The 19,064-nt window shown below is 42.6% G+C and overlaps 1 protein-coding gene across 1 annotated transcript in view; it reads left to right on the top strand.

Annotated features, from left to right (window-relative positions):
- Positions 1-1,880: 1,880 nt before the first annotated feature.
- The window catches only part of SPTLC2 (serine palmitoyltransferase long chain base subunit 2), a 105,829-nt gene continuing 88,645 nt past the window's right edge, over positions 1,881-19,064 (top strand). The window contains exon 1 of the mRNA XM_047862912.1: positions 1,881-2,100. Within this exon, the coding sequence (XP_047718868.1) occupies positions 1,963-2,100 (138 nt within the window). The 5' untranslated portion in view covers positions 1,881-1,962. The remainder of the gene's footprint in view (positions 2,101-19,064) is intronic.

The raw sequence follows: 19,064 nt of genomic DNA, 5'->3' as shown, positions 1-19,064 counted from the left end.
AAGACTAGACTTGTCACTGCGGTCCAGCTTTCTTCATCAGAACTCCAGCCTTCCGTAGGACTTTTATTGCTGTTTGCTTTATCTATGTACATCTTTTCTCACTATAATGTAAGCTCCATGAAGTGCAAAACACATGCTTTTCTTCTTCTTTTTAAAAAATATTTATTTATTTTTGAGAGAAAGAGAGCACAAGCAAGGGAGAAGCAGAGAGAGAGAGAGAGGGAGACAGAGAATCTCGAGCAGGTTCCACACTGTCAGCACAGAGCCTGACATGGGGCTTGAATTCACCAACCATGAGATCATGACCAGAGCCGAGACCAGGAATCACACAGTCAACCAACTGAGCCACCCAGGGGTCCCCACATGCTTTTCTTTTAGCCTCATACTTCTGTCACAAACTTATATTCTTTGGGATCACAGTGTTTGTTAACTCAAAGAAGAAAACTCTCTGCCCATCTGCTGTTAGATTGTTCAGCTCCACACAAAACTGATACCTTGTCTATCCCTTTTCTAAATATGGGGTAGGGGGGAGAATGCAGGGGCTCTCATAGGCCCATTCAGCAATTAAAAATAACCAACATTGAATGAATTTTTACCCATGGCCATGTCTTATACAAAATACACTACATATATTAACTCAAATCCTCAGGACAACTATTATTGTCTTCACTGAACAGATGAAGATATATAGTGGTCACTCAGCTAGTAGTAAGTGGTGCAGTCAGGATTCAAACCCAGACCACCTCCAGAGTCCATGCTCTTGACTGTGACACGAAATTCTTTATGGGTAACCAAAAGTCTCTCTCTCTCTTTTTTTATGTATATTTATTTTTGAGACCTAGAGAGAGCATGAGCAGGGGAGGTGCAGAGAGAGGATTCGAAGCGGGCTCTACTCTGACAGCAGAGAACCCCATGCAGGGTTCAAACTCAGAACTGTGAGATGATGACCTGAGCCAAACTCAGAGGCTCAACTGATTGGGCCACCCAGGCTCCCCCAAAAGTCTCGTGTTATGATGTAGATCCATTTCCTTTCTAACCCCTACGGGAAGAGAGAACTAAAGGGGTGCGAAAATAATATTTATTATGCTCCTACTATGGGCCAGGCATTATGATAGGTGCATGATGTTTTATTAATATATTTCTTGCTGTGAGTCTATGAAACAAGTGTTAACTTTAAAGAATTTGGCTCCCAAAGTGGCTACTCAAGGTTTAGCTTTCAGTTATTCAGGTTCCTTGGCTCTCAAATAAGTACCCTTTAAAGGAAATTGTACAGAAAATCCTGACTGGGGGCAGATGTGAAGGGCCAAGCGACGTTCGAATTACTAAGAAATATGTTATTGTACGGTGCATGTCGAGGAATGGTTAGAGAATGCTCTTCTACAGACACCTACATAGGAATTCGCAAATTAAATAAAGGATCCCTGTCTCGGGCTGGGATTCACCTCGGAGAACTTCCCCGAAGGCAAGGGCAAAGAGGGCGCCACCTGTCCGGGAGAACCCAGGAACCCGCTCTGGACACTTGGGCTCAGCCCCCTTCCTTTTCTCACACTCTAATTGGCTACTTCTTCCTGGGCCCCGCCTCCTTTGCGTGGACCAAGAAGCCGCCAAAGCCTCCTCAGACCACCTCCTCAACACCAGCAAGCTGTTTTGCTGTCGCCCCCGTGATTGGCCAGACTGTAGCATAGGGTCTGCCTCCTCCTCCTCCTGATTGGTCATCAGTCCTTAGGCTTATGACCCTCCTGTCCGGCCCCGCCCCGTTTCCCCTTGGCAGCGGGGCTTTGGGCGAACCACCTACTCCCCGGAGTGGGCCCCGCCCCTATGTGACGGCCAGGCCGGTAATTGGCGGGGGCGTGCAACCATTTCCGGTTTCGAGGAGGTGGGTGGGGTGCTGAGCGGGACTGAAGCTGCTGCCGTCTCGGCCGCCGCCTACAGAGTCGCCTTGTGCCTGGTGCTACCGGGACGATGCGGCCGGGGCCCGGAGGCTGCTGCTATCGTCGCCCTGTGCGGGCGAACGGCTGCGTGGCGAACGGGGAAGTGCGGAACGGGTACGTGAGGAGCACCGCCGCTGCCGCCGCCGCCGCAGCCGCCGCCGCCGGCCAGGTACGGTGGGACTGGGCGGTCGGGCTGAACCGGAGGCAGTGGGCCGGGACCCCGCGAGCTGCGCCCGTGCCGAGTCGGCGGAGGGGGCGGCCGGGCAGGGCGAGGTCGCGTTGACCGTCCGCGGGGCCGGGAGCGGGCGCCGGGCACGGCTCAGGTGTGCTGGAAGCGGTGTCCCGGCGCTGACCGGGCCTGCCCGGAGCGGGAGGCTCAAGGGAGGCGTAGGGGCTCCCCCATCTCTCCGCGTCTGAGGTCTTCCTCTTTTCCTGCAGAGGTTTGGGTTCTGCTCAAAGCCACAGTGCCTTCCTCCGCCTGATTTGACCAGAAATTCGTGCCCCTCCTCCCCCGGGGAGGCAGGGAGTGACCCTGCGGACCCTGGGAGGATCCACTCCGGGGCTCTTGGTTTTTTCCCTGGAGGCTCCCTCCTCCTGTCCTCGAGGTGGTTGCTTCCTTTAAGAGTCCTGAGAAACACCCTCGGGGTCCTCAGGAGGCAGAGAAAGTTAGGAGGTGGTACCAGGCGGAAACAAACCCAGTCTCTCCCTAACACATACCTACCCCTTCTGCAAGCAAGGCATTGGACCACAGATCTGACAGTGAACCGGGCCTGGTGCCTCACAAGCATTATGCTTCTACCCAGCCCTTGGTGAAACCCCATCCCGGGCTCTAGGTAGAGTTAGGTGGTCCCTGTGAGCAAGCGTGCTATCACAGAAGGGGCTGTTGAACGCAGGTGGTGACGTGTGATGCGTCTCTATCTATACCAGTTAACCAAGGTTGAATCACCAACCAAGTTCAGGCAGTTCTGAAATATTTTGAAAAGTTGTGAATTGAAGACAATAATTATTAACAGCCTTCCAATTCTCTGGATGACATATTCCCTGAGATGTGTTTTTAAAGACAAGCTGTTTAAAAAGATTAAAGGACAGTGTTACTTGAAGAAAGTGTTGTGAGATTTACAATTGACTTTATTTTTTTTAATTATTTTTAATGAAAAAATTTTAATGTTTATTTATTTTTGAGAGAGAGAGAGAGAGAGGGAAGGGGCAGAGAGAGAGGGAAACACAGAATCCGAAGCAGGCTCCAGGCTCTGAGCTGTAAGCACAGAACCATTTGTGGGGCTGGAACTCACAAACCTCTAGATCATAACCTGAGCCAAAGTCGGAGCCACCCAGGTGCCCCTGCAATTGACTTTAATACTTATAAATCCCAATCAGATATTAAGGAAAACTTTTTTTTTCCCTCCCAAAGCCATCTGTTCCCAGTAGCAGTAGTGTGACTATTGTGATTTATTTGGCTTTAATTATCTAGCAGCTCCCCCCCCCCCCACCCCAAGTCAGTAGATGTGATATGGTAGATAGACCTGTTACTGTTTGGTGTGAAATAGAAAATAGAGCATTTCTCCAGGTCATGCTGACATAGTAAAACTATGAGAGTTGGGGGACAAATAAAAGACTTGACCTCCCTTGAAGTTGTAAGATGGAAGGCACCGTAATGCACAGATTCAAAAGATTTATTTTCGGGGCACCTGGGTGGCTCAGTCGGTGAAGCCTCCGACTTCGGCTCAGGGCATGATCTTGAGGCTCATGAGTTCGAGCCTCGCATCTGGCTCTGTGCTGACAGCTCGGAGCCTGGAGCCTGCTTCAAATTCTGTGTCTCCCTCTCTCTCTGCCCCTCCCCTGCCCTTCTCTTTCTCTGTCCTTCAAAAATAAATACACCTTAAAATTTTTAAGAAAAAAAGGTAAATAAAAACTATTAAAAAACAAAAGATTTATTTTCATTTTTAAAGAAATGTGTGAGAGAAGAAATGGTGAGAATGCTCTCGTTATTAATGGTGTAAAGGGTTGTTTTTTTAGTAACATAAATGGGTAATAAACTTGTGGTATAGGGTACAGCATGGAAACCTAAGGGGTAGGAGTCAGAGAATACATTGCCGATGAATGAGTGGATTATGATTTTTAAGAAGGAAAAGGAAGACAAGAGAAAGGTGTTTCCACTTCAGGAAGTGTTTTGTGTTTAGCTGCTCTTTTCACCTAACAAAGGAGTTATGTTCTGATTTAATAGTAAATTTCTCCCTCCCATAATCTAGCAATTTAACATTTGTAGGCATGATATATATTTCTTTAATGTTTGTATTTATTTTTGAGAGAGAGACAGAGCATGAGTAGGGGGAGGGGCAGAGAGAGAGAGGGAGACACAGAATCCAAAGCAGGCTCCAGTCTCCGAGCTGTCAGCACAGAGCTTGATGTGGGGCTCAAACTCACAAACCTCGAGATCATGCCCTGAGTCGAAGTCAGATGCTTAATCAACTGAGCCACCCAAGCGCCCTGGCATGATATTTCTTCAGAGACAGCTGATTAATAATAAGATGAAGACACATCAAGTTGCTAAAGTGAAATTTAAAAATTTGTATGACTCTAATAGCTGGCTGACTTTTTCTAGTATATTGTAGAGAAAAATTCCACTCAAGGCACTGTGGTGGCATCTGGAAAAATGGTCTAGTAGAAGGCCTGAAAGAATGTTTAGGGCTCCAGTGTCCCTTCTAGAAAACTGTTTGTCACAAGTCTTTTTAAAACAGAGACTTTAGGGGCGCCTGGGTGGCGCAGTCGGTTAAGCGTCCGACTTCAGCCAGGTCACGATCTTGCGGTTCGTGAGTTCGAGCCCCGCGTCAGGCTCTGGGCTGATGGCTCAGAGCCTGGAGCCTGCTTCCGATTCTGTGTCTCCCTCTCTCTCTGCCCCTCCCCCGTTCATGCTCTGTCTCTCTCTGTCCCAAAAATAAATAAACGTTGAAAAACAGAGACTTTAGAGATACAGCTTTGTACATGAATATGAGGAATATTGACCATGGGTTTGTTTGTTTTTCCTTAAGCCAAAGAGATTTTTGGTAACTTCATGGGAGCAAGAGTATATTTAAAAAATTTTTAGTTGTTTTTGTTTTAATTAAAGTGCTACATTAAGTTAATCACTTTAAAGTGCTACATTAGTGCTCCAACCTCTATTTTTCCTCAGTTGCTGGGGGAATGTTCCCAATTATGCCATAAAAATACACATAAGATATTAAGTCTGCAGGTTTGTGTCCTCTTTTAACTGAAATATAAATCGAGAGTTTTTAAGCCCCAAGATACAGGTTTGTTTCCTCCCATATCCCAGCATTTGTCTTTGGATGAACAGAAGAGAGGTTAGAAACTTCTAGGGTCCTTTTACACTCTCAAGAGTTTCTGCGTCTGATGGGATGGATATATATGCTTGCCCTTTGTTCTATTTGGGTTTAGAGTCTGAGTAAATAGATCCTTTGGTAGAATGGGCATATAAAACAATCAAACATTACTGTTTGTTTTTGTTTTCTGGGTCCCCCCCCCCCCAGTTTCTTCTCATTGTAGTAAAATACACATAATATAAAATTTACCATCTTAACCATTTGTAAGTATACAGTTCAGTGGTATTATATACATTCATAATGTGCTACCACCACCACCATCCACTGCCATAACTGTTTCTTCTTCTTCTTCTTCTTTTTTTTAATTTTAAACGTTTATTTATTTTTGAGACAGAGAGAGACAGAGCATGAACAGGGGAGGGTCAGAGAGAGAGGGAGACAGAGAATCTGAAACGGGCTCCAGGCTCTGAGCCATCAGCCCAGAGCCCGACCCGGGGCTCGAACCCACAGACTGTGAGATCATGACCTGAGCTGAAGTCGGACGCTCAACCGACTGAGCCACCCAGGTGCCCCAACTTTTTCTTCTGGTAAAACGGAAACTCTGTCCCCATCAAACAGTAACTCCCCATTCCCTCCTCCACCTAGCCCACCCAGTCCGTGGCAACCACCATTCTACTTCTGTCTCTATGAATTTGCTGTAAGTACCTCATATAAATGGAATCGTACAATATTTTTCTTTTTATGACTGGCTTATTTCATTTAGCATAATGTCCTCATGGTTCATCCATGTAGCACTGTGTATCAGAATATCCTTCCTTTTAAAGGCTGAATAATATTCCATTGTATGTATAAACCACATTTTGCTTAGCCATTTATTTGTTTTTTTTTTCTTGTAGGAGTTTATTTTTATTTTATTTTATTTTTCTGTATTTTTTATAATTTACACCCAAGTTAGTTAGCACATGGTGCAACAATGATTTCAGGAGCAGATTCCTTAAGCCCTTACCCATTTAGCCCATCTCCCCTCCAGCAACCCTCTGTTTGTTCTCTATATTTCAGAGTCTCCTATGTTTTGTCCCCCTCCCTGTTTTTATATTAATTTTGCTTCCTTTGCCTTGTGTTCATCTGTTTCGTATCTTAAAGTCCTCATATGAGTGAAGTCATATGAGATTTGTCTTTCTCTGACTAATTTCACTTAACATCATACCCTCTAGTTCCATCCACGTAGTTGCAAATGGCAAGATTTCATCCTTTCGGATTGGCGAGTAATACTCCACTGTATATATATATATATATATATATACACCACATCTTTATCCATTCATCCATCGATGGACATTTGGGCTCTTTCCATACTTTGGCTATTGTATGGCTGCTATAAACATGCGGGTGCATGTGTCCCTTTGAAACAGCACACCTGTATCTCATGGATAAATGCCTAGTAGTGCAATTGCTGGGTCGTAGGGTAGTTCTATTTTTAGTTTTTTGAGGAACCTCCATACTGTTTTCCAGAGTGGTTGCACCAGTTTGCATTCCCAGCCATTTGTTAATTGACACTTGGGTTGCTTCCAAGGTTTAGGTATTGTGAATAATGCTGCTTTGAATATGGGTATACAAATACCTCTTCAAGACCGAGCTTTCTGTCATCTTGGATATATATTCAGAAGTGGAATTGCTTTATCATATGATAATTCTATTTTGAAGTTTTTGAGGAAATGCCGTACTGTTTTCCACAGCAGCTATACCATTTTACATTCCCATCAACAGTGCACAAGGGTTCCAATTTCTTCACATCCTCGCTAACACTTGTTATTTTCTCTCTCTCTCTCTCTTTTTTTTTTTTTTTTTTTTTTTTGCATAGTAGCTGTGAGGTAATAGGGAAAAATGTGTCTATGTGTTTCTGCTCCCATATCCTGGCACAGAGCTCATGAAACTTGTGCAATTTCCTAAGTGATAATACTAGGAGCATCTTTTGTTCTAATATTTAGTCTTTGACCCTTATTCCTGACACAGAGTATCTAAATCCCTTGGAATTTCCCCAGTGATAGCAGTGTCTTTTGTTCTAATGAGGTGACTCTGTGTAGGTTCCCGCATGGGGGCTGCTCACCAGAAAGACCAAGCCAGGTGTCAGCTCCACCCCCATTCTCCACAGAGGAGCGATAGGCTGGAAATGAAGTTAATGATTGCTGATGCGTGAAGCCTCTATAAAAATCCTCAAAGTACCAGGTTCAGGGAGCTTCCGGGTTGTTGAACATAAGGAGATGCTAGGAGAGTGGCGCCCCTTCCCACACACATTGTCCCTGTTCGTCTGTGTCCTTTATTGTATCTTTTTATAATAAACTGGGAAATAGTAAATAAACAGTCTTCCTGAGTTCTGTGAGCCATTCTAGCAAATTATCAACCAGTGGAGGAAGTGGTGAGAAACCTGATTTATAGCCGATGGGTCAGAAGCCGTGGGACAACCTGGACTTGTGACAGGCATCTGAAGGGGGTGGGGCCTTCACCTGCGGGATCTGACACATCTCCAGGAAGAGAGTGTCAGAATTGGGTTAGATCGACACCAGCTGGTGTCACGGTGGAACACCGCCCCCCGCCCCAATCAGGTGTGAGAAGTGCTGTGAGTGTGGTAGCTCAGTGAGAGGAGAGGAGAGGAGGAACATCGCAGGAGCATTGGGTTTTGCTCTCTACGGGAGCCCTGTGTAGACATGACTGTTTTTTTTTTTTTTTTTAATTTTTTTCAACGTTTATTTATTTTTGGGACAGAGAGAGACAGAGCATGAACGGGGGAGGGGCAGAGAGAGAGGGAGACACAGAATCAGAAACAGGCTCCAGGCTCTGAGCCATCAGCCCAGAGCCTGACGTGGGGCTCGAACTCCCGGACTGCGAGATCGTGACCTGGCTGAAGTCGGAGGCTTAACTGACTGTGCCACCCAGGCACCCCGACATGACTGTTTTTTTTTTTTTTTTTTTTTTAATTTTTTTTTAACGTTTATTTATTTTTGAGACAGAGAGAGACAGAGCATGAACGGGGGAGGGTCAGAGAGAGGGAGACACAGAATCTGAAACAGGCTCCAGGCTCTGAGCTGTCAGCACAGAGCCCGACGCGGGGCTCGAACTCACGGACCGCGAGATCATGACCTGAGCCGAAGTCGGACGCTTAACCGACCGAGCCACCCAGGCGCCCCTGACATGACTGTTTTTTAACGATGACAGTAGACGTGGAGTTTTCACAAGGAAGAGGAGCAATAAAGCAGTAATTTTTCCTCCCTTACCATTCAGAGGGGTGAGAGGAGGGCCAGCCTTTATTTGAGGTGAAGGGTGGCAATTAGCACTAGGAAAACTTTGAAAGAGTTAGAATTGGGAGCTTTGGCAGAATTAGAGCTAGAAGGCACCTTTAGGGGTTTATGTAATTCAGTTCTTTTATCTCTTTGTAGGACTTTATTAAAAAGTAATCTTGATAGATGATTCTATTCTATTTTTAAAGACCCCTAGAGGATTTGCAGGAACTTTTCTTCAGCGTGTTGCAGCATTCAGTGATCTTAATTGCAAGAGTTTCTTACCGTGGGTTTAACGTTTGATCAAATAAATGCCGTATTTTGGTTGCACCTGAAATAGTATACTTGTTTTTACTTTTAGAGTTCCTTGTTTACAGCCTTTTTAAAAAAATCTCTTTCATTTCTTTAAGGAACGTTTGAGGTTTGGGCACACATTTTACCTTCCTTAACTAGTTGTTAAGTATTGAAGGGGAAAAAAAAATTACCTGCCTTTGAGATCATTTTGAACCTAACTTTCTAACCTGTAGAAGTAGTTTTAGAAGTAGTTTTAATGATATATTAGAATGATGACAGCCTTCTAGCTGCCAGAATAAGATTCTATCCTAAGGAGGACTTGGGGCACAAGTCATGTTCTTATTTAAATATAAGACAAGCAAAGTAGAAAGAACAAAGGGCCAGTCTTGCTACTTAGGAGGCAAATGAATAACTAATGGAGGGTGGTTTACTAAATAGCTACTAGCTTTTGTTTCCACTGAAAGGAAACAGTAACTGTGAAAAGAAGTTAGTTTTAAGACAAGAGCTGGAGGAGTATCTGTTCACACTTGGCCATGATACCTGTTCACACTTCACAGGTCTCATGAGACATCCAAAGACCTCAAGGCATTGAGCCAAAATAATGTTGTAACTACAGTTGTGGGACTAGATTTTTGTTTTGAATGCACTTCTTCCAAGGAGAAGAACATTTCAAATCTTCCTAGCTGGATCTGAAAGATTCCAGAGTCATTAATTCCACTCAGGAATTCTCTCGAATAAAACTTCTTGGGCAATGAAAGCAGTATTTAATACATAAACCTCTGTATTCTTAAGACAGTATTTTAAAACTTGGATATTCAGGGAAAGCAGGCTTGCCCACTTTTTAGGGTTGGCCTAGGTGCCCTAGAAACTTTGTAGTGCTCTGGGGCAAGATAGTTAATTGGTTGAGATTCAATTAGATTCAGTTTTTGAAAGAAAGAAGTAGTGTTTTATTGGCAGAATAGGCAATTGAGAGGGATGGGTAGAGACTGTGTTTGCATTCTGAGTGGGTGTGCCTTACTTGATTAAATACGTGGTTTGTGGCCTCAGAAGTCCGTTGCCTTCTGAATAGCTTCTAAGAAGGCTTCCATAATATAATTTGTAGTTTGTGACTGATTAAGCAAGTAAGCCCTTTCTCTCAACCCATTTAATCTGAGAACATTTATGTTGATGTTTGCGGTCTTTAATGTTACCTTCAAGACCCATAATAAAGATTAAGGTTGCTATTTTTCCTCTTTAAAAAATTTTTGCTTCTGATTGTAGAAATAATACATGTGTACTGTAGGACCCAAAAGGATTGGGATAATCCCTGGTGTAGGGGTATTGATTTTTTTTAGTGTGGTCTGTTTTACCAGCCTGCTGCTTTCTGCTAATCTCTAAGTACAGTGAAATACGAAGTTGTACTGAGACTATGGGTATGGCCCAGCCTTACTCCAAATAACGCATATTGAGGTTGGGGAAAGTATTCAACAAATTTGGTAATCTGGTAGGTTTAGAAAGTAAAGTACTGACTTCCCAAATTTAATGGTTTTGACTTATTCTAAATAAGCCTCCTGCTGTCTAATTAGTAAGCCTTCAGCAAACACCTGAGATTTTACTGCATAGTTCCCCTTATCCGTGGGGCATATTTTCTAAGATCCCTAGTCGATGCCTGAAACCACTGTGTACAGTAGATAGTATCAAACCCTGTATATACTATTTTTTCCTCTACATACATTCCCATGATAAATGTTAATTTATAAATTAGGCACAGTAAGAGATTAACCACAATAAATAATAATAGAATAGAAAATTATAATGATACGCTGTAATAAAAGTTATGTGAATGTGGTTTCTCTCTCTCAAAATACCTTATTGTACTGTACTCACTGTTGTGATGATGTGAGACGATAACATGCCTACAGGATGTGACGAAATGAGGTGAATGATGTAGGCATTGCGACACAGCATTAAGACTGGTGTTGACCTTCTGATGATACGTCAGAAGGAGGACCATCTTCCAGACTGTGGTTGACTGTGGGTTTGGAAAACATGGGTAAGGGGGACTTCTATATTTGCCTTGTGCCTGGTGTATGGTAGGATCTTAGGGAATCTTAGTTGAAGGAATGAACTGGTGGTGGTTGAAGCCAGGAGAATTGGTGAAGCAGAAGAAGGCACTAAGCAAGAAGACGAGGCACCTAGGAAGTAATACGGGGGAATCATAATGTTACTGGGAGAAGACACACACACTGCTGAAGAAGGCTGATTGTGCAAGAACAGAATCATTGGGAAGTGGTTTGAGAAAGCCCAAGGAGAGAGAGAGGCCATTTCATTAAGGAGGGTATGCAATGTGGTGGCGGTGGGAAAGCAAGGCTATAATTGTAACAGGCACCATTTACTGTGGCCAGGACCTCCTCCAGCTTCTTCACGTATCTAGTCTTCACAAGGTCCTTTCTGGGTGTATATTATCCCCATTTTATGAATAAGACTGAATTCCAGATCATTTAAATAACCAGTCCAGTTAGTAAGTTGATAGAACCTGGCTTGTCTTACTCTATTAAGCCACTGGATTTGGCAGTTTAGAAATTACTGGTAAGTTTTGAGGAGTTTAAATTAGATATGCTACAAGTTATGCCATGCTCTGAACATATATTCCCAGAAGTGTCCTCCTTTTTTCAGCAGGGGGATTTTGAAAAGTAGGGAGTCCACATTTATTTATTTATTTATTTTGCAATCAGGATAAATTCCCTCACTTGTGTCAATAGCATCCCCATATGGAATGCCTGAAAAGTGCTTCCAAAGCTAGCTGTAAAGCAAACATATTTTGACATTACTGTTTTCCTGCCTCAAAAATGGAGACCCCCAAGTATGTACGCACGGGAGCGTTTTCAGTTAGTTCAGTGGCATCCTGTGCACGCGGGCAGCGAGGCTCTGCCCCGGAGTTACCGTGCTCACCTGCCGCCCACATCCCCTCTGTAGCGTTTCCCAGTCTCCGGGTCAGCGTGTCACGGCATCACAGACCCGCGTAACAGGAGAGCGGAGCACGAGGGTGGCTCTGCCACAGGTGACTGCACCTTCATCTCGGCTCTCTTCCACCTCTGACACGTTCTGGGGCTGTGGCACCACACCCTCCGCTCTGGCTGTGTGGTGGACGCCGACTGAGAGGCAACCTGGTTCGCGTGCCTTTGCCTTCTCTGCGAATAATCTCGGATTATTCCGGTGGTCGCCTCTGTGCGACACGATCACGTTCCTTCCTCGGTCCTGACTGACACGGGGGTAGGCTCCTGTGCCACAATGAACCTAACAACACTCTCTCATGGGGATTTATGGTTTCAACAGGGAAAGAGTCTGAAGGGCGCTGGATCTCCAACATCCTGGAGAAAAGGTCTGTGAACTCCTGCTGAGGTCCCAGGTGCTAGTTCCCGTCTGACTTTTCTGAGTTGTTCATCAGGTCTACCCTGCTCCCTCCTTTTATTTATTTTTTGCATGCCTATGATCCTTGCAGTAAATCACCTTTTTGGTTAGCTAGAGTCAGTTTCCACTGCTATCAACTGAGAGAAATTTAACAGTTATATATTCTGTGTTAAAATGTCTTAGAACTTCTGTACACTTACACTGACTAGGCACCTACTGATTTTCAGAGCGTCAGTAAAAATTTTTAAAAGGGCTCCTAACTCTGTTAATTTTGTGCATTTGGAATATTGTTTACTCTTATCTGGGATAAGGGACATCTGGTCCAAAATTATAAGGCAGTACCTTTCCTGTTTTGAAGACGTGAGAGTCTCATTGCCACCTATAACTAAACCCTTTCCAGGTTCTCATTAACACACATGAAGACAGACCAAAAAAGGAAAAACAAAAATCAGAACTAGTATTTTTAAAAAAAGACAACAGAAGACCACAGATCAAAATTCAGACAGTATTTGTCTGCTAACTTTGCCTAACTATGGAGAACATGCTCATAAACATTAAACAAGACTCATTCAGGGTTGAAAAATCACAAACCAAAGAGGAAGTAATAGATTATTTAGTACAAGAGTTTAAGAAAATTGGACTGTTTAGAAGAAAACTCTGGTTAGAGCTTCTCCCCACACCATAGCATCACAGAGACTGCTAACTGGCCCCCTGTAGATATTCCTATCTCCCCTTTGGTAATAGAAGCTCTCAGATTTAGCTGGGTCCATGGTCATCCAGCTACAGTCTACATTTCTCAATCTCCCTGGCAGCTAGGAGTAGCCATGTAATGAACTTTGGCCAACAGGAAGTGAACAGAAGGGGCAGGTACCAGGGCCGGATTACATCCCTTGAAACAATTGTTCTCCTTCCACTTCTCTTTCCTGGAGAGAAAGAGAATGAAGTGCCAGTGGCCTGGAATGTAGATGGATGTGATTGAAGACGGAGATGCTAAAACAACAACAACAACAACAACAACAAAACATCCTGGTGCCTGGGTGGCTCAGTGAGTTAAGCCTCCGACTCTTGATTTCTGCTTCAGTCATGGTCCCGGGGTAGTGGGATCAAGCCCCTCATTGGGCTCTGCTCTGAGCATGGAGCCTGCTTAAGATTCTCTCTTTCTCCACCCCCCCCCCCCCTCCCCAGCTCATGCTCCCGTGCTCTCTCTCTCCCTCTCTCTCTCTCTCAAACAAAAAATAAACAGGAGCACCTGGGTTAAGCGTCTGACTTCGGCTCCCATCATAATCTCACAGTTCGTGGGATCGAGCCTCCTCCTTGGGTTCTGTGGTGACAGCTCGGGCCTGGAGCCTGCTTCAGATTCTGTGTTTCCTCTCTTGCCACCCCTTCCCCACTGTGGGTTTTTTTTTTTCCCTCTCTCTCAAAAATAAACACTACAAAAAGAAATTTAATAAATAAAAATAAAAACATCCTAAAAGATTACAAAACAAAGATAGCTCATACCCTACTGAATGCTACCTGTCTACCTTCAGACTTTACAAAGAGAATTTCTGTTTTTTTTTTTTTTTTTAATGTTTATTTATTTTTGAGAGAGAGAGAGAGCACAAGTTGGGGAGGGGCAGAAAGAGAGGGAGACACAGAATCCAAAGCAAGCTCCAGGCTCTGTGCTGACAGCAGAGAGCCCAACACAGGGCTTGAACCCGTGAACCGTGAGATCATGACCTGATTGGACCCTTAACCGACTGAGCCACCCAGGCACCCTCTATCAAAGTTGTTTGAACAACTTTATTTTGATGTCCCATTTACATCAACAAAAACAAAAAACCATACTGAGACTTCTGCTTATAGGTTAAAATTAATAGGTAGAGACAAACCATTACTTCCACAGAACAACTAGATAAAACTACACAGATTACTCAAAACAAGAAATAGTTTTAAAGACATTGAAGAACTGTCTCTCATGCAAAGCAAAGAGGGCAAATAAACGAAAATTCCAGAGAAGAAGAACCTTTCCTTAGTGAGCTGAAATCGCTAGTCATTTTCTTCCCTGGTGTTATTTGCAGAGTGTGAGCACGAATGATCATAAATGGGCTTGCCACAAGCAGAAGAACTCTGCCAAGAGGAAGAAAAACCAGTGGGGCTTATGATAGCTCTATAGGATGGTGTCACAGACTGAATTCTAGCAGAGCCCCAGACCTATGGCCAGTTTTCTGCACAGGACACTTACCACGTGCTAGAGAAGCTAGAGAGCTAGACTAGAAAGGTGGCTTGAAATCAACCACAGTCTTACAATGCTAGAGGGAGGGGCTTGCAACAAACACAATGGATCCCATCCTTAGTGGAATCTACCCAAAGTTTTAGCCCAGTCCCACCTATCTCAGTCCCTGGTTAGATTGCGGGTGCTCAGAGCAAAAGGAGAAAACAACATGGACTTGAGTCTCTGCAGGTCCTTTATATATAGTGTCCAGCAATCAATCAAAGATGTCTGCTTTTCTAGGGGCAGGGAGAGAATGTGGACATGCCTGAAATAGAAAGCAGAGAATACAATAGTCTACACATTCCCTCTCTTCACTTCGGTACTACCAACCCTGGGAAATCCCTTACAACTTGACCCTCTCCCTCTCTCCTTAATTTCACGTACCCGGGAATGGACATTCCTCCTGTTTCATTTTTTAACATCCCAAAACTGCACAAATAACTATCAGACATCAAAGCCTCTCCTAGGAACCTAGAGCCCCCTTTCTACCAAGGAGCTCAAAATCAGCGTTATCATCTCATTCTTCTCAACAAATATTTAATCTCTGTATCAAGGTTTGTACTCTGAAGACACAAATAAAGAGATAATTCTTGTATTCAAGGACTCTTCAGGGTTTTTTTTTTAGCGAAAAAGGATGCAAAGATCAATATGGTTTTTGAGATTAAAGAGATAAAGAAACTACAGAATACTGTCAAAAGGGATTTATATTTAAATACACAGGATGAAAAATACACCAACACAGTGAGAAGCCCTTCTTTTACAAGTGATTCTGAGTCCTCTTCACATGACTAAATGACAGCACCAAGGAAAGGAGATTGAGCAATGTGTCCAGTCACACACATTCTAGGAAACTGAATTCAAAAATTTAATTCTAAGTTCTAAATTGCGATTAGAATCCAAGTCTTTACATTTTCAATTTATTGCCATTTCTTAGTCATATTTCTCAGATTTTCTATGAATCAAATTTTCCTTTAATTATTTCAGAAATACTACAACTTAGTCTGTTTTAAAATCATCAGTGGCTTAATATTAGAATTTCACTTAAAACTCACCATTTGTGCTCCTTTTTTGCTACTCATACAGTAATTAGATAATTTTGCTGCTCATATTACTTAGCTATACTTGGATTGAGATAAATAGTTATATGAGCTTCCACTGCTAAGAAAACGTCTGCTTTTAGGAAACCAGGACACTAATTTAGCTGTCCTAGAAATAAACTGCTCCCTTTGCTTCTACATGCAAGCCAAGCCTGCGCAGGAGGCAATAAAGATCCTAGCTGTTAGCACATAAACAGGGGTCTCCAACATGTATTTCTGTTACAGTCTAATTGGTGATCACAGGTGTCTCAGCCCAGCTTCATGGCATTTCAAATCAAGGTGAGAACGGGAGACATAGCAGAAAAGTCCGTGCTGACAGGCTTCCCTTCCCTTGAAGCACTAACCAGCATGTCACAGCTTAGACCCCTCATAGGACAATGGGAAGGGGTGCTACAGAAGTCCCACTTGTGGCCACGCCGCCCCTTAGAAAGAACTAATGGAAAGGCGATAAAATACACTAGGGTCTGTGCCATTTCCAGACCATCGGACGGTCATCGGCCTCTTCCTGCTCCTCACACGCTGTCACTGCCACTACCAGGAACGTTCAGTAAGCTCCTGCTGAGTCTAACCACCTGTAAACCTGAAACAATAAAAACTACGCTACGGGTTTCTTTAACGGCAAACGTACCACAACTTGTTTCTTGTGTATATTTACAACATTATTTTGGGAAACTGGTTTTTGTCAACTAGCAAGTATATATGAAATAGCACACTGTAATTAATACAAAAAGCAGATTAAAAGGTACTCAACATATAGATTTATCAAAACTTAATTAGCTTATAGGCTTTAGATCTTATTTTTTCCCATTAAATAAAACATTAAAGCTATCATTAATTCTTTCATTTATTCCATTAATACTTCCTGAGCCTCTATGAGCTAAGCATGATCTGAACACTGGAATACAATACCATACACTCCAATGGGAGAGGCAGACAATTAATAAGCAAATAGATATACACTAAAATACCAGGCAATTGTAAGCTCTATAACCAGAAAAAAAAAAAAAAATCACGGGAAGAGGAAAGCATTTTAGACAAGGTGGTCAAGGATAACCTGTCAGAAGGAGGTAAGGGGTAAGCAAAATGTACACAGAGGCAGGGAGAAAACTAATGAGAGAAGTTTTCCAGGCTGGAGTTACTGTGAGGGCAAAAGCCCCAGGGCAGAGGGTGGGGGAAGGGCAGAGGTGCTTCTTGATGTGTTCAGAGAAGAGCAGAAAGGCCCACTCGGCTGGAGTGCAGTGACCTGACGGGATATGAATGAAGTCAGAAGTATGGGAGAACCTGATGACACAGGGCCCTGCAAACCAACAGAAACTGTCTTTTGTTGTCAGTGATAAGAAGCCCTCAGGGGTGTGTTGATCTGACTTATGTTTAAGCAATTCCCCCAGTCCGTTTAAGAAGTTTGTCCTAGTGAAGTGTTAACTTCCCTTTCTCCCCCAAAAGTATGAAAACTACCCTCATTTTTGGTGTTTATCATTACCATGCATGAAAAAAATACCTTTCTGGGACGCCTGGGTGGCTCAGTTGGTTAAGCATCCTGATCTCAGCTCAGGTCACGAACTCCCCGTTGGTGGGTTCAAGCCCTGCGTCAGACTCTGATACTAAAAGCAAAGAGCCTGGTAGGGATTCTAGCTCTCCCTCTCTCTGCCCCTCCTCCATGCGCGTGCAAGCACTCTCTCAAAAATAAACAAATTATTTAAAAAGATGAAAAAAGATTCCTTTTATAAATGAATGAATGAATGAATGAATGAAACCTTCCCTGTAGACACAGCCATAAGCAATACAGTATTCTCCTGCATGTTTTTAATCCTTATATACATATCACACCATATGTATCTTTCTGCAGCTTTTGTTTAACAATATGTTTCTGAGATTTGCCCATGTTGATAATACAGATCTAGAGTCATCTCTTCAATGCTGTATAGTATTCATTCTAGCAATATGCCATACTGGTTTTTTGCTTGTTTGTTGTAGGAGGGTTACAACAAACTAATGAAAAACTAGGTTACTTCCATTTTTTCGTTATTACATTTCTACAGTAAACGTTCTTAAACATGTCTCCTTGTGGCATGAGCTAATGAAAAACTAGGTTACTTCCATTTTTTCGTTATTACATTTCTACAGTAAACTAATGAAAAACTAGGTTACTTCCATTTTTTCATTATTACATTTCTACAGTAAACATTCTTAAACATGTCTCCTTGTGGCATGAGCAGAATTTCTTGGGAAAACAGCATGTTGAACTGATCCCCCCAAAAGTAATATGTTGAGGTCCTCATTCCCAAGACCTCATACATTATACGTGCATTAGGTTGATAGAAAAATGTTCATCCTTAGTATAGGCTAGAACAAAAATGTTTGCAAATCTCAGCTATTGTATATACCCAGATAAAAACTTAATAGGGTGGTCATTATGAATACGTGTATTTCAACTTTTCTAGAAATTGCCACTATTCTCCAAGACAATTGTACCAATTTATACTAAGAGCACCTGTATATAAATTCCCATTGCTACATAACGTTGCCAACATTTAATATGGTCTTTTATTTTTACAGCTTTCAGAAAGGTAAAGATGGAAACAGTTACTTCATTGTTTTATTTACAATAACTTGGACTAGTGAGGATGAGCATATTCATATATTTATTTTGCGATCAAGTTCCTTTCTCTGTGAATTGACAGTTCCTATCTTTGGCCCATTTTTCTGCTGGAGTGCATACTTGCCTCTAATTTATATGGCTTTTGCACCTGGATACTAACCCCTGGTGTTATTGTGTTTATGATGTCATATTGTGCACAAGGCCTGTTTCTTACAAAACAGTTTTATTGAAATGTAATTAACAAATCATTACATTCGCCCTTCCCAAGTGTACAATTCGTTGGTTTTTATTATATTCACATAATGGTGCAATCATCACAATGTAACTTTAGAACAGTTTCATCGCCCCAAAAACAAACTCCACCCCTGGCCCTGGCAAACTCCTAGTCTACTTTCTGTCTCTGTGGATTTACCTGTCCTAGACATTTCATGTTAGTGGAACCACAGAGTATGAAGCCTTTGATTTCTGGCTTTTTATAATATGCATAATGTTTCTTTCATCTTTAACATGTATCATTACTTCCTTTTTATTGTTAAATAATATTCCACTGTAAAATTATTCTGTATTTTGTTTATCTGTTCATCAATTTATGGACATTTGGATTGTTTCCATTTTTTGACTCTTAGGAATAATGTTGCCATGAGCATTTATGTAGAAGTTTTTGTGTGTATGTTTCATTTCTCCAGGGACTAGAAATGCTGCATCATATGGTAACTTTAGGTTTAGCATTTTAGGAACTGTTTTCCAAAGTGTCTATATCATTTTGTGATTACACCAGCAACTACAAGGGTTTTAGCTATCCTAGTGGATATGAAGTAGCATCTCACTGTGGTTTTGACTTGCGTTTCCCTAATGACTAATGATGCAGAGCATCTTTTCGTGGATTTACTAGTCATTTGTATATCTT

The sequence above is a fragment of the Prionailurus viverrinus genome, chromosome B3, assembly GCF_022837055.1.
Source record: "Prionailurus viverrinus isolate Anna chromosome B3, UM_Priviv_1.0, whole genome shotgun sequence".
Classification (NCBI taxonomy): domain Eukaryota; kingdom Metazoa; phylum Chordata; class Mammalia; order Carnivora; family Felidae; genus Prionailurus; species Prionailurus viverrinus.
The sequence above is the reverse complement of the archived record's forward strand: the minus strand, read 5'-3'. Positions and strand labels throughout refer to the sequence as shown.